Genomic DNA, 13,725 nt, shown 5'->3' on the forward strand with positions numbered 1-13,725 from the left:
TTGTTTTGTAGTGTAGTCACAATGCATCGTATAATGTGCATACATGTTTGTCATGATTTGATTGCACTAAGTGTAATAATTGTAGCATTTGCATGCATAGAAGTATTTGTTTCAGTTAATTAGCTTGTAGAAATTGAAAACATGATCTGCAGAAGCATATGATTTAATGCAGCAAGGATTTCAAGTTGCAGACATGCAGACAGATCTGTAGGGTGTAGGCCTATATGGAATACACCTCAGCTTGTGTGTGTCTCAACATGCATATTGAATGTCAGAATTTGTCAAGTGTGTGTTTTGAAAGTAATAGTTGTGCAGCTAATAATTGACCAAAATATATTGCTGTTTAGTATGCACTATGTAGGTACACAATGTATGTGTTTTTATTGCATATAGCGCTTGTAAGCCATATCATTGCTAATTCATAACCTCAAATAGGTGCATAAGTGTGATCCAAGCCACACAGATTATCTACACTTATTGCACAGTCTTTAGAATGACCTCCAATTGTTACAATTAACCGATGCATGCGCTGTGTTGTGTGTTGAACAAACTGCGTATGCATTGGCTGCCGTATTTGGATTGCGCGCTACCAAATTTGCAGATTGTGATTTGCACTTCTGTTATTGGTCATCCTGTTTTATAGCCTGTTCGAGATTGGGAAAGGAAAAATGTAAAATTGTATATTTTGTGTGTTAGTTTGTAAAGTGAAGAGATGAAAGTTACGGTTATGAATGAGGTTAATAACTTTGCATTAGTAATATGTCAGGCATTGTGAAAAATCTAAAAGATGTAATGAATCTGTTGTTGAGCAAATATCATCATCATCATCTAAATCATGCAATTTTGCTAAACTGTAATTGGCTATGAATCCTGTCCTTTGTCATATTTTGTGTTGCATTTTCAAATCGATAGCTGAATGTTGTATGTACTATTATATGCACTCTCAACTGATAAATTAATTCTTGTGTTTCATAGTTTGTGTACATCCAGCAAGGTATCAAATACTAAATTTCATGCAATCTTTTATTTTCCTCTTTCTTTATAGGCATTTGAAAGGCATCAGTCATGAGAACAGGTCGTTATGGCTCAAAATTGGCGTTGGAGCAGCCATTGCAGTTGGGTGCGGAATTGTTATCTTCAAATACTGACATTGAGGACAGTCATCCTGATGCATGGTGTCCAGAATGAATAGTGTATATCAATAACAGTCAGTGTGGTTTCTCATACTGACAAACTACAGATAACTATAGACCATCTCTTTGTATCATACCGACTAGAGAGGGCAGTGTTGTAATAAGCTTCTGTGCCTGGCAAATTGCATGATAAAGCACTTTACAGGTTATATAGGGATGGTTTATAGTAATTGTGTATTCGTCAGATATGGGCTATTCCAGTTGAAATCCGTACACCCCCTATCTTAGACATGAACTTTAATCTTTCATACAGGGGGTATAGATTTCAAATGGAGTCACCCATTCATGTAACCGCATTTGAAATTCACACTCCCTGTATGGGAGATTAAGATCATGTCTTCCAGCCAGGGGGTGTGTGGATTTCAGAATAGCTCATGGAATATGCCACTTCATGTGTTGTCACAAGTCTTTGACTAGTATTCTTAAAAGGGCATGTAAAATTTGTTCATACTTCACTGCAAAAACAAAATATCCAATTATTTTCAATGTGTGACATTAACACACAATCGACTGTATTGTACTACATTAAAGTAAATTAAAACCTTTGCAACATTACATGTAGTGGCATGTGCTGACTGCATTAAATGTTTGGAAGCAAATGTGACAACATTCTGCAGTTTATTTCAAAACAATGCACTGAAAATGTAGTGAAGTATGAACAAGTCTATTATGTTGTAGACTGAGCCAGTATACTTATAGAATTCAATATAGCTGTACTCCACGTCCTTAAAACCTAAGTTCACTGGAAACACTGTCATGTCTTTGTTAAGTTATATTCATATATTTGTAGGGGTATATGATATGGGGATCTCACTCTGCCAGACTGAATACCAGTTGAGTCAAGAACAAAACGGGAAAGTGAGATTATTGAATTAGACCAAGGGTTAATGGGCTATTCCAGTTAAAATACACCCATTCAGGTAACCCCATTTGAAATTCTGATTCTGAAATTCTGTGGAAGATTAAGGCAATTTTTTCCATAGAGTTGTAATAGCCCATTGTCACTAACAGTTGCAAGGTGTCGTAAGTCATAAACCCATCGTAACTTATTCATTTAAAATCCACACTCCCCCTGTGGAAGATTTTGGGAATATCTTCCAGAGGGGGGAATGAATATCAAATGGAATAGTACATTAACCAACTCTATTTGAAACTTGCCCTCCCTCTGTGGAAGATTATGGTTGAATCTTTCTCAGGGGTGTATGAAATTCAAAGGGAGTTGTCAAATTCCATTCGAAATTCATACTCCCCCTATTGAAGTTATTTCCAAAATCACACTAAAATGTGTGCACCATCGGCAACTTTTGAGAAGCTGTATTTGGGCATATGAAAACAATGCAATGTTGTTGCTGTTTTTTTTCCTTCTTTCATTTTTTCTTTTTCTGAAAGAAGTGCAATTTGATATGTCTCTTCATATTGAGCTATTCCAGTTTAAATCCATGCACCCCTCTGGAAGACACAGCCTAAAATCAAATGGGGTTACCTGAATGGTGACTTCAGTTGAAATCTACACCCCTGTGTGGGAGATTAAGGTCATGTCCTCCATAAGTATGATAAGGGGTGTATGGTTTCCAATTGGAATAGCCCATTTGGGGCATATCAAAACAATGCAGTGTTGTTTTCTTGTTGTTGTTGACAGAAATGAAGTAAATTTCCGTCACAAAAGTAGAATGTCATATGCAATCAATTTGATATGGCTTGTTTTACATCTCTCATGGATAGAAGTCACTGCAGTGTTACTGCATTTGCTAATGATGTATTTTATTTTTATGCTCCATGGGAGCTGAAAGTGTCTGTAAGGCGACAAAAAAATCCTGTACTAAGGGCCCGACAAACCACATGTTCTGTTTGAGATTTTTATTTCTTTTATTTGGTGCATGCATGTTAAATCAGCCCTGTAATTTTTTTGCCAAACTTAGATTGAGTTTGATGAAAATTGCTGTAAACGTTTTTGTCAATAAGTAAGATTTGTATTGACTGAAGAAGCTTCAGGAAAAAATTGTGCACCGATTTGATGATTTTTCGAGTCATTAAAAAAATCAAAAATAACTGACCGTACTTGAAAGGTCCATCAGCCCGTAGAACATGGTTTGCGTTTTCATTGCCTAACCTTTAACATTTTGATGTGTATGCATGCTACCTTATGCAACCAACATTGAAGTGTATATACTGTACTAGTTCTATTCTGATTGCAGGGGAAACATTGACCTGCTCCTGATTTCAGACTATGTAAACGTTCAACAAATATTACTGAATCCTTACCCAACAGTAGATATCTGCTCCTGATTTCATTTCAAAGACTGTGTAAACTTTCAGTAAACATTACTGAATCCTTGCCCAACAAGATATCTACCAATCAACCTAAAATACATGCAAAATGTAATCATATCTGAGACAAAATTAACTTATTGCAATTAGTTTCCAGTTTGTGTTATTTCAAAGCATGATAATGTAATCCTCATTTCAAAGAGTGTCATGAAGGAAGAATAAGAGAACGTGCCCAACTTTATTGGTCATGGTAACTTTATTAATCCAATTTGGAACAAAATGTATATTTTCTGTGAAGCCAAATTTCATTTCAAGTCATTGTTCAAACTTGCTCTGTTTTCCTAAAAACACAATGAATTTGGCTGAATCCAATTAGGTTTAAGTTGGGACATGTGTAAAACATTACAAATATGCCAACAAATCAGGTTTGAAAAAAATTGACCAAACTTATTTTAAAATATCGTACATCGTAGGCTTTAACAATAAAAGCCTCTTCTTTCGAGGTAGTAGTATTAACAGAGTGGTATGGTAAGTCCACACAATGTTTTGTTTCTATGAAGCAATTTTATAATAATCTAATCCATTTGATCATTCATATGGATAGTACAGCTTGTGCCCCGACTACTCAAACTTCATGAATCCACACAAAAAGCTCCTATAACATGTGATGTCATTCATTTAAACTGTCATCATTTCATATATCTGAAGTGATCATTTAAAATAATACTGCAAATTATATGCAAAATATTTAAAACCCTAATTTTGGCTGTAGTTTTCTTGAGTAAGTTTTGCTGTCAAACTGGCAATATTAAGCAGTATGAATGCATGATGCCATATTGATTAAAAGTCACTGATGTAGGATTTAATTCTCATTCACTTGGTGTATGATTTGTGTAATAATTTATATTACAATAAGATTCCAATGGACACAATGTAAATAAAGAGACATACAATGTATAACAACTTGACACATTTGTTGCTCCTTTTGTTTATTAAAAGTTTTTGTTCAACAGTCCAGTGTAGTTAATCTATTCTAGTGTCATCCAGTCAATGAAGCAAATGCCTTTCTCACAATGTCCCTGATTGGGTATAAATATGATATAATCATTTTGAGTAACCAATCAAAATACAGCTTTAATTCCATATGGGCACTAATGTTTTTCTTACAGAGCCTCTTGATTGGTTAATTGCAATGATATAAGTAACCAAACAAACACAGGGTGTCTCTAAAAGAAATGTACCGTTGGAAATTATATATATTTTTTAAGTATTTTTAATTTCCAAACCAAACAACATTGAATAATGCAGTTGTATAATAAGACAGCTTTCAAACATTTTTTGACTTTTGAAAATTGGCTGCTTTGTTCTGGATTTATGTCAGTTGATTGAATCTTGTCCAGATTCAGTAGAGCAGTCAGTGAGCTGTACCTGAAGTGTCAAGCACTGGGTATTAAGTGCTATCGGGCATCAAATGGTTCAATGCACATTATTTATGACTTGTGAGACTTGATTAAATATGAGCTATGATTTTCAAATAGTTTCAGAATGTGGGGGGGGGGGGATTTTCAAAATTAACAAAATATTTGGTAGTTGTTTTATCATACAATAACATACACTATTCAGTAGTTTTGTTGTGGCATTAAAATACTTGCAAATTTACTTTTCTGACGGTACTGTACTTTCAGAGACACCCTGTAGAGCGTTTAGATTTTCTAGCCATTTTAGGTGTAAAACTAACTATTCTTACCATATCTCTGATTGGCTCAATATGATAGTCATCTTTGTGACCAATCAAAATAGTTCTTTGAGTTCAATAATTTGGCCTGTTTTAGTGTGCCCATGGGGTTAAACACAAATGCTATACTGAAGTATGGAATTATAGGCAAAACTTGAGGAATAACTGGCATCCGCATCACCTTTCATTTCATCATCCACAGCATCATCCCCCACTCCCAATTTGCTCAAAAAAAGTTGAATAACACTGGAAACCTGGCTACATAATGTTTATGTAAACATCTCAAAAAAAGTAACTAAACCTCCTTAAATAATGACCATTATTAAAAAACGGGTGATTGTATTACATATCTGTAAAATGCGTTGGAAGCTGGATTTATTTCTGCACATTTTGACACCTCATTTGCAGCAATTGACGTCACAGTGTACATTCAAATCAATGTAACCCAAGATTTGAAAGTTGCAGTAAATTGTATTAATTTTGTATTCAGTGTATATGGAAGAAAATCTGGGTAATGATATCTGACTGTTTTTGTATTGTAAAAATTTGTATGTAAGTGCAACTTTCAAATCTGGACCTCACTACATTAAATTGACCGGTGTTTTATTGTTTTCTGGGCTATCGTATCAAATGAAGTGTCAAAATGCGCAGATATAAATTCTGCTTCCAAAGCATTTTACAGATTTGTAATACAATGGCCCCTTTTGGAATAATGGCCATCATTTAAGGGGGGTTAGTTACTTTTTTTTAGATGTTTACAAAAAATTTCTTACAGGTTAATTAGTTTATTAATTAGCAAAAATATATTGTGAAATTTGAGTTTGTTTCTGGTACACCAGAACGAGATTAGAACACTTATATATTTCATTAGTACTTTGAGATTCATTTTGGATAGGCATTGAAGCCCTAGGGTATTATATCGTTATGAGCTTGGCAGACTTCCGAATCCGTATTCGTCTTTCTTGTTAAATTCATGTTTAGCATGAATTATTTTGAATTAGAGAGTCGTCAGTGAACCAGCGCTTACGCTCTAGGCAGAATATCAAGTTTTTAACACTGATCAGCATCGACCATGCTATGCTGCACTGTTAGATAACCCTGTATGAAAAACTAGCATTTCTTACAAATATGTCAAAAACAGTCAAATATGTTGATCTTTATCATCTGGATAAACAAAAATGCATATATATCTTATACATGTACCTGAATAAATTGTATCATTTGATTATAAATGTATATGAAATTAATATTTGAAATATAACTATTCAAAGATAACAAACATTTAGGCATCAACTTAGAGCACCATAATAATTAAATAATACCTTTTAAAACATCTTGCATAATATTATGCATAAGTTTACATTTACCAGTATTTTGTCTCTTTCTCTCCTCTCCTTGAGGTATTCTACAAGTTTAAAAATAAGTCTGAAAAAACTGGCTAAGATTGCAATCCCAAATGACGTTAACATTATAATTTCATACTTGCCAACATTCCTAGGTAAAATGAGACAGTTGGCAAGTATGTGATTTATAAGTTGATACATTAATTCAGACAAGATGTAAAAAGAAGGAGATAGATCCAGCTATCCTCAAACAAAATATGTGTGTTGCCGCTCATTCAAAAGCAATCACGCTATTTAGGTTTAACAATAAAATACAACAAAAGGGTTCGAACCCATGACGGGTGTGATACACAAGTTGCTGCTTACTGGTTTTAGGGAAAGGTCAGTGTCTGTATACCATCAATACCATGCATACTATGCATGCAGATCCTAACATCCAATTTATTTCAAATAAAATATGACCGAAGTTCCATGGCAAATAATAATTTTGCACGCTTGGTTACGCTTTCAACCTCTACGATTTATGATACAGACTATTTTCAATAATCAAAATATCTTTATTAGGTTTGCAGGAAATGACAGGAAAATACATTAAAACTATAAAATATAGATGATCAAAAATCATCCCGTTTCTAACAAAATCCTAAAACACTCTCCTAAATAATTAATATATATTCCAAAATGGGCGGATTTTTTTGGAATCTTTACAAAACTACATTTCTTTCTTATAGTATCCACGTGCGGTATCCCTGCAGAGCAACATCAGGTACTTAACACACACGTGTCATACTTTCAAGGAATTATCTATAGAAACATTGGATATGGTTTCAATTCTGGAGTGAAAATTAATCAACCGTAGTCGGCAAGACACATCACATCAAAGGCTACTTTCAAGTGGATGTGTAACTACTTGAGAATAAAGGACTATGAATAGGTGCGACAGGATAACCTACGGGATTATCTCAAGGATATAATTCCGTTCTTCCTCCTTCTTTTTCAACTTTCCTGATTAATTTAATTAATTAATAAAAATAACTTATTAATAAATAAACAAATAATTAAAGATAACTTGTACAAATAAAAAAAAATAAAAAAATAACTTGCATTCACAAATAAAAAAATAAAAAATAACAAATGCAAAGATTATAAATACTGTATTCATTCCATTAACCGCCCATGCCCCTATAAGCGCCCACCCAATAACTTTACAACAAACTGCCTAATGCAAATCTGGATCATGGCCCGAAACATATGGCACATACATATTGAAAATTTAGGGCCATTTTTTATGTATTCAATTATGTAAACAATGTAAAAAGTAAGCGCCCACCAAACTGACTTTGTTAAGCGCCCTGGGCGGTTGTTGGAATGAATACGGTATAGACTTTATTAAAAAATGTAATGGAGAATAAAAAAATCAATGAAAAGATTACAATCCATGAAAAAAAAAATGAAAATGTATTTGAACCTATCCTGCTTGCTTTAAAATGGACTATTCCAGTTTATCTGGGCAATTCCATTTGAAATTCACACTCCTTGTGAGGGAGATTAAGGCGATGTCTCCCCTATACATGTAGGGTGTATGGATTTCAACTGGAATAGTCCAATTACAGGATTACAAGCAGCATTTTGATCCTGAACAAATGAAGCAGACTGCACATTCTGGAGTTTTATAGGCGAGTTCAAATAGCTATTGCTAAATGGTCAAAAAATACCTACCCAATAAAATTTCAAAACAATTCTTCGCATAATTTGACATATATTTTGTTGATTTGAAAATTTAACAGAGGAAACATTTTTCTATCCTCCCAAAGTTCTCCCTTTTCAAAATCATTTTATCATTTTTTCCAAAATAATCACATTTTCCAAAATTGATGCTTTCAGAAAAAGTTTTTCTAAATCCTATACATAAAATGTACAATAATATTAATGTTCTCGATATCAACATGATCTTGTGGCCACATCATGATTGTCACACCTTTATCCAGGAAAGCCAACTTTAGATCAAGAGGCAAGATGCTTCAGCCTACCCTTTACAGGTTAAGTTCACCCTTTTGGTCAAATGTTGAGACGAAAATACCTGCATACATGGAAAACTCATTTCTCCCTGGGATTTCTCCTCCCAAGTGATTTAATTATCATTTTGAAACAACTGTTGATTATAAACCTCATTCATGTCAATATTCATTTCAACAAATCATTGTTTTGTACTGAATGGTGGTCATTTTTAGAATTTACCATTATATGCCACAGGCATTAATTGTGCCTGTCCCATGAATAGATGCCACATAGATGAGCAAGTGAATCAGCTGCCTCAATATATGTGGATGTCACAGACTCACTGAGAGTAGAAATACGACAGCACATACTACTACTTTACAGGAGAATGACTATCAGTGGAAATAGCTTGAAATATACTGACAGATATTAAACTGATGTCGTCTTAGAGGCCTAATTCTAATTTGATGAACATTCTGACATTAAAATCTTCAATCTCATCCAATACTTCCTTGACTTTTTGTCTATCATTTGGATCTCTATCCAAAACATCTTGCACATATTTAATATACACACAATTAACACATCCACTACCACAACAAGACTCTGAATCAGGAGGAACAAGCTCATCCTTGTTACCATGGCTACGTATACTGGTCTCATCACCATGGCTACTTTCTCCATCAATAGATGGTAACTTTGAAGTCTTGTGTTCAAAGAAACTTGGGATGGTCTCTGCTACAATTTCACTTAAGGACTCGTCATTAAGATCAGTTGAATTGCTATTGTTGTTTGAACAACTTTCATACACTTCTGAGTTGGAACCCAATGTTTTATGTCCTCCATGGTAACATAGCATACCCATGCTCCTAGAGGCCGCTGTAGATGATCCACAAGCTAATCCAGCGATAGCAAATCTACAAGTTGATAAATATCTACAATTCAATTTGGAGCTATTTACAATCAAAATGCCTTTATTACTTAGGCTAGATTTATCAATTGCACTTAATTTGCCACTCATAATTTCAATTTGTGTTGCATAATTTTTTTCTGAGCATTTTTCACTTTGGTTCCCTGCACTTTGTTCACCCACATGACCCTCTGACTTGGATGTAGGTGGTTTCCTGTGTTGAGAGTTTTTGGCAGCTGTTTTTGAGGTAGCAAATCCATGAGGTAAGTAAGGTGATGTTGCCACGTCATATGCTTGCAGACTTTGTGGTACATGCCACCTCATTCCTGAGCTGAACCTGATCATGTTGGTTTAGGATGCCAATCTTCGTCATACAATGTCATACCCTGTAAAATTAATAATAAAAAGAAGAGTAAACAAATTAGCTCTCTAAAGTGGTAATGGTTATTTGAGTATCAACAAGAGAAGTGGTGCTTACATAGACCTGGAGCAGGCTGGCATTGGTTGACCTTTATAAATAAAGAACAAAATGCATACAACATAGAAATGTGATCAAATGTCAGTGAGAATGCTACAGGTATTGCCCAAATGCCCACATTGAGCAGTGTGCACACTCCTCAGTTAAAAGTTATTTATTTGGGTTTCTAATGGGCAGAAAACAGAGTCCTTTTTGAATACAGTACCACCATAGGTTTAAGACAGCACATTAATAATGTGTGAGGATACTATTGTGCCGCCAGGTATACCTGCTTTGCTGGAGAGACACAGAGCAATTGTTCAAACATGGAGGAGGGTTTGAGTGTTATGACATAACTTGCATTTCGCATTGACTCTTTTGTCCCAAGTTCGGAGGTTAGTGAAGGTGGGCAGAAAGTCAATGCAGGATCTAACAGCAAAACTCAAGACCCCTGGGAAGGTTATAAATCATCGACTTCCAAGTAAGGTCGCTGTTCTCGGCCTCAAGTTTTAACATGTTACCCTGGCAAGGGGCTGAAGTGCCTCGTTCAAGAAACAAGCTGGCGATCGCGCCTTTTCAACAGTGGGGCGGCGCCTTTGGAACGAGTTGCCCACCACTGTCCGAGGTCAAGAAAATATTACCACGCTTCAAGAATCTCCTTAAAACCCACCTCTTTCCCACTGATTAGCTCTTTTTCCTTTCTTGTCTTTCTCTCTTTTAGCGCTTTGCCTACTTTTGTAAAAGGCGCTTTATAAATCGCATTGTTTATGTTTATGTTTATGAATATAATTTCTCCATTCCTTTGTTTTTCACCCGTAAGTTCCTTTTGATGCTTTCCTTGACCACCTTCCATTTGGGCTCACTTTCTTTAGTACTGGTAGCAGAATCTTTGGTCACGTTTGCACAGGCAGTGAGGTAGATGGCACTCCATCGTTTGCGCCCGAAAGACTTCATTTTAATGATAACAATATGACAATAATAAATAAATTAATAATAATTACAAAAATTTTCCCGATATGTCAGAGGTCAAAGTGTCCTAAAAAAAACAGAAGTTACAATAGCGATTGGGCTTATTGTTCATCTAGATTAAAGTTTTGCTAAATTTTACCCTATTACGATTGCCTGTAGTACATGATGATTATAGGGGCATCACAATGATTGATATGAAGGAGCTCGAGCTTAATACCGGCACTAGATATTCGCTTTTCGTATCTCTGTGCTTGTATAACGTTCGCGGGTTGTTGTGAAGATAGGATATGCGGGTCCTACTCTGCCTTTCTTGGCTGAGTAACGGTACATGAACACAGCCTTTTGTGCCTATGTAAAATTAGTCATTGTGTAAAGCTGTGTTTATACTCATGGGTTACTCATCATCAGACGCAGACTGAATCATTGTTGTTTAATACAACTGCACAAGTTACGTGTGTAATTTTAGTAAACGTTGACAAGAGGGTGTAAAATATAGGCCTATACGTGTTGCACTGTCGCTGTTGCTTTTGAAAAACAGCAAATCATGTGCATGCTCAGCATGCAAATACGACGGCGATTTAATGCACTAGTCATGCGTGCGATTTAGTTTTCTGCAAAGGTGATTGAGTATATAAATGTATCTTTAGAAATGACTAGCGATTGTGTGTTCTCATCATGTTTATCATACATGTTTATTTAGCGTCGACCTGTCACCTGACACACATTTGTATTGGTTCGATCAAGCATTGAAATGCTTTCAACTTTTGTACTGGATCGTCTTGTTTTGTCAACTTTGCCTTATTCTTCACCTGCACCTTTATGGCTCTAGTTCTAGTTCTAGTTGAATACGACTCAACACCCCTAGTGGGGAAAGACGGATCGGGTATGGTGTGCGCTTGTTCTTCTTAGTTTAAGTGGTGAAGTGATCTTTGAGCTGGTTCTTAAATGCTTTGGGTTCTTGGATATTGATTATTTCTTGTGGTAGATTGTTCCAGTCTATGACGGTTCTTGGAATAAATGAATACTTGAAGCAATCTTTTGATGGTTGAAGTTCGATGAATGATTGTGAATGAGATCTCCTGGTGGAGCGCTGTACCGGGCGCAGTAGCGTTCGCACTGGTATGGAAAGGCTCTGACGCTGCCTGCACCAATCCCAGTGTAGCTTACAGGGCTGTCAACTCTCACGCATTGGCCGTGAGACTCACGCATTGGGTCACTTTCTCACGGTTTCATGCCAACTTGGGCCAAGGTAGTAAAATCTCACGCCCAGGTAATAAAGCTCACGCAAAAAGCTGAAAAATGAGTAAATTCTCATGCATCGGCAAGAATAATTTGTTGTTCCTACACCCCCCCCCCCACCCACCCCCGCTTTTCACAGTCTCGAGCGCCGTGGATCAAATAATCATCGGTCAAAATGAACATTGGAGTCGGCAAATCCCGGTACGCTTCTGTCTCACGCCAAGCAATTCCAAAAATTTGACAGCCCTGAGCTAGCTCGAGATACTCTAGCTAAAATACAGGTTTACATTTACTATCTTACATTATCTTGCTGTATTTCAGCTAGAGCTCCAAACGACAAGCTTCCGGGTTTTTGGAGAACAATACTGTTACGTAAGATGAAGAAGAAACCCGCCTCGGAGCCCGCCCTACTCGTTATTTCATTGTACTTATTGCAATTTGCCTCCACATTACGTAATCAACACAAAGCTTTTGTGAGGATTAGTGAGTGGATAAGAAATTGACAGTGGAGTATCCGAAGGACACGCCGATTGCTAGTTGTCAATCATGAATTGCCGCAATGTTTTAATATTTTACTGCATGGCATTCCGCAAGCACCAAGACAAATTATGCCGTATTTTTCCCAAGATCATCTCATATGAAGTAAGCTGAATGCGATCTGTACTTTTGTAACATTCCGATCGCTTTTGATCACCTATTATCGGCGAATTTGCTTGAAAACACGTGAGTTCATGTTGTGTAAACATAATTAGCATAGACACAAATGAAATTACGATGCAATACAATGCAATTTGAATGCGCAGCAAATCTATAGAAATAACGTTGCCCGGTTTTATGCAGAATTAGACCCTGTCTGCCCTACCGCACGTCATTCCGTGTTTGCGTTTGACATAAAAGTTCCGAAATAGAATTTGCTCTCAGAGAACTTCGGAGACAGGTCAAATGTGGCAAATACACTCGATTAAATCATCAAAACATGTTCACATATTTTGCTTGTAATGTAAGCTTACCGATTGCGGAATGTTTTTATTTTCTTGACCTTCGACACCCAAGGCGGAGCTCGTCACCACATTACTTGGGCTGCAGTCTGTCTCGTACGTGACATTCGCATCGGAGTTTTTGTGGACCGTTTTTGTGTTAAAACTTGGGCAAAAAACTTGAGAGTTTTAAGGTATCATGGTATTGACAGTAAATTTTATTCATAATTTGTAATTAAAATATGATAATAAGATAATAAGTTTTTGACATAGTGCTCACTGCTCAAATTCTGTATAATTCACGAGTCTACGAGAGCTCAACTTCAAGTTCAAGTTCAACATGTATGTTGATGTTCAATCATCAGATCATGTCAATGAATCAAACAAGTTCCAGCTAAAATAGTAATTTCTCGATCATGAGACTTTGAGAGTATGAATGTACTGCGTACATTGCGTAATGTCGCAAGTTTAGTGGAATGACGATAGCGCGATCGATTGTGCACGGCACGCACACAGGAAATGCACCCCTACCCAAAGGCGCGTGTGTGGTAGGCGCTGTCATTGACCATTGTCATTGCGTGCCTATGAGCTCTCATGATCGAGAAACTATTAAGTATTAGTTTAGCTATAGTACAA

The 13,725-nt window shown here is 36.1% G+C and overlaps 2 protein-coding genes across 4 annotated transcripts in view; both read left to right on the forward strand.

Moving 5' to 3' along the window:
- LOC140143613 (mitochondrial Rho GTPase 1-A-like) overlaps positions 1-4,429 on the forward strand; it is a 52,111-nt gene extending 47,682 nt beyond the window's left edge. For all 3 annotated transcript variants that reach the window (XM_072165426.1, XM_072165427.1, XM_072165428.1), the window contains one exon: positions 1,046-4,429. In XM_072165426.1, the coding sequence (XP_072021527.1) occupies positions 1,046-1,148 (103 nt within the window). In that variant the 3' untranslated portion in view covers positions 1,149-4,429. The remainder of the gene's footprint in view (positions 1-1,045) is intronic.
- Positions 4,430-13,176: 8,747 nt separating this feature from the next.
- Positions 13,177-13,725, forward strand: part of LOC140143615 (uncharacterized) — a 45,178-nt gene continuing 44,629 nt past the window's right edge. The window contains exon 1 of the mRNA XM_072165429.1: positions 13,177-13,283. The gene's annotated coding sequence lies outside the window, so the exon portion shown is untranslated. The remainder of the gene's footprint in view (positions 13,284-13,725) is intronic.

This window comes from Amphiura filiformis, unplaced genomic scaffold (assembly GCF_039555335.1).
Source record: "Amphiura filiformis unplaced genomic scaffold, Afil_fr2py scaffold_24, whole genome shotgun sequence".
Lineage (NCBI taxonomy): Eukaryota > Metazoa > Echinodermata > Ophiuroidea > Amphilepidida > Amphiuridae > Amphiura > Amphiura filiformis.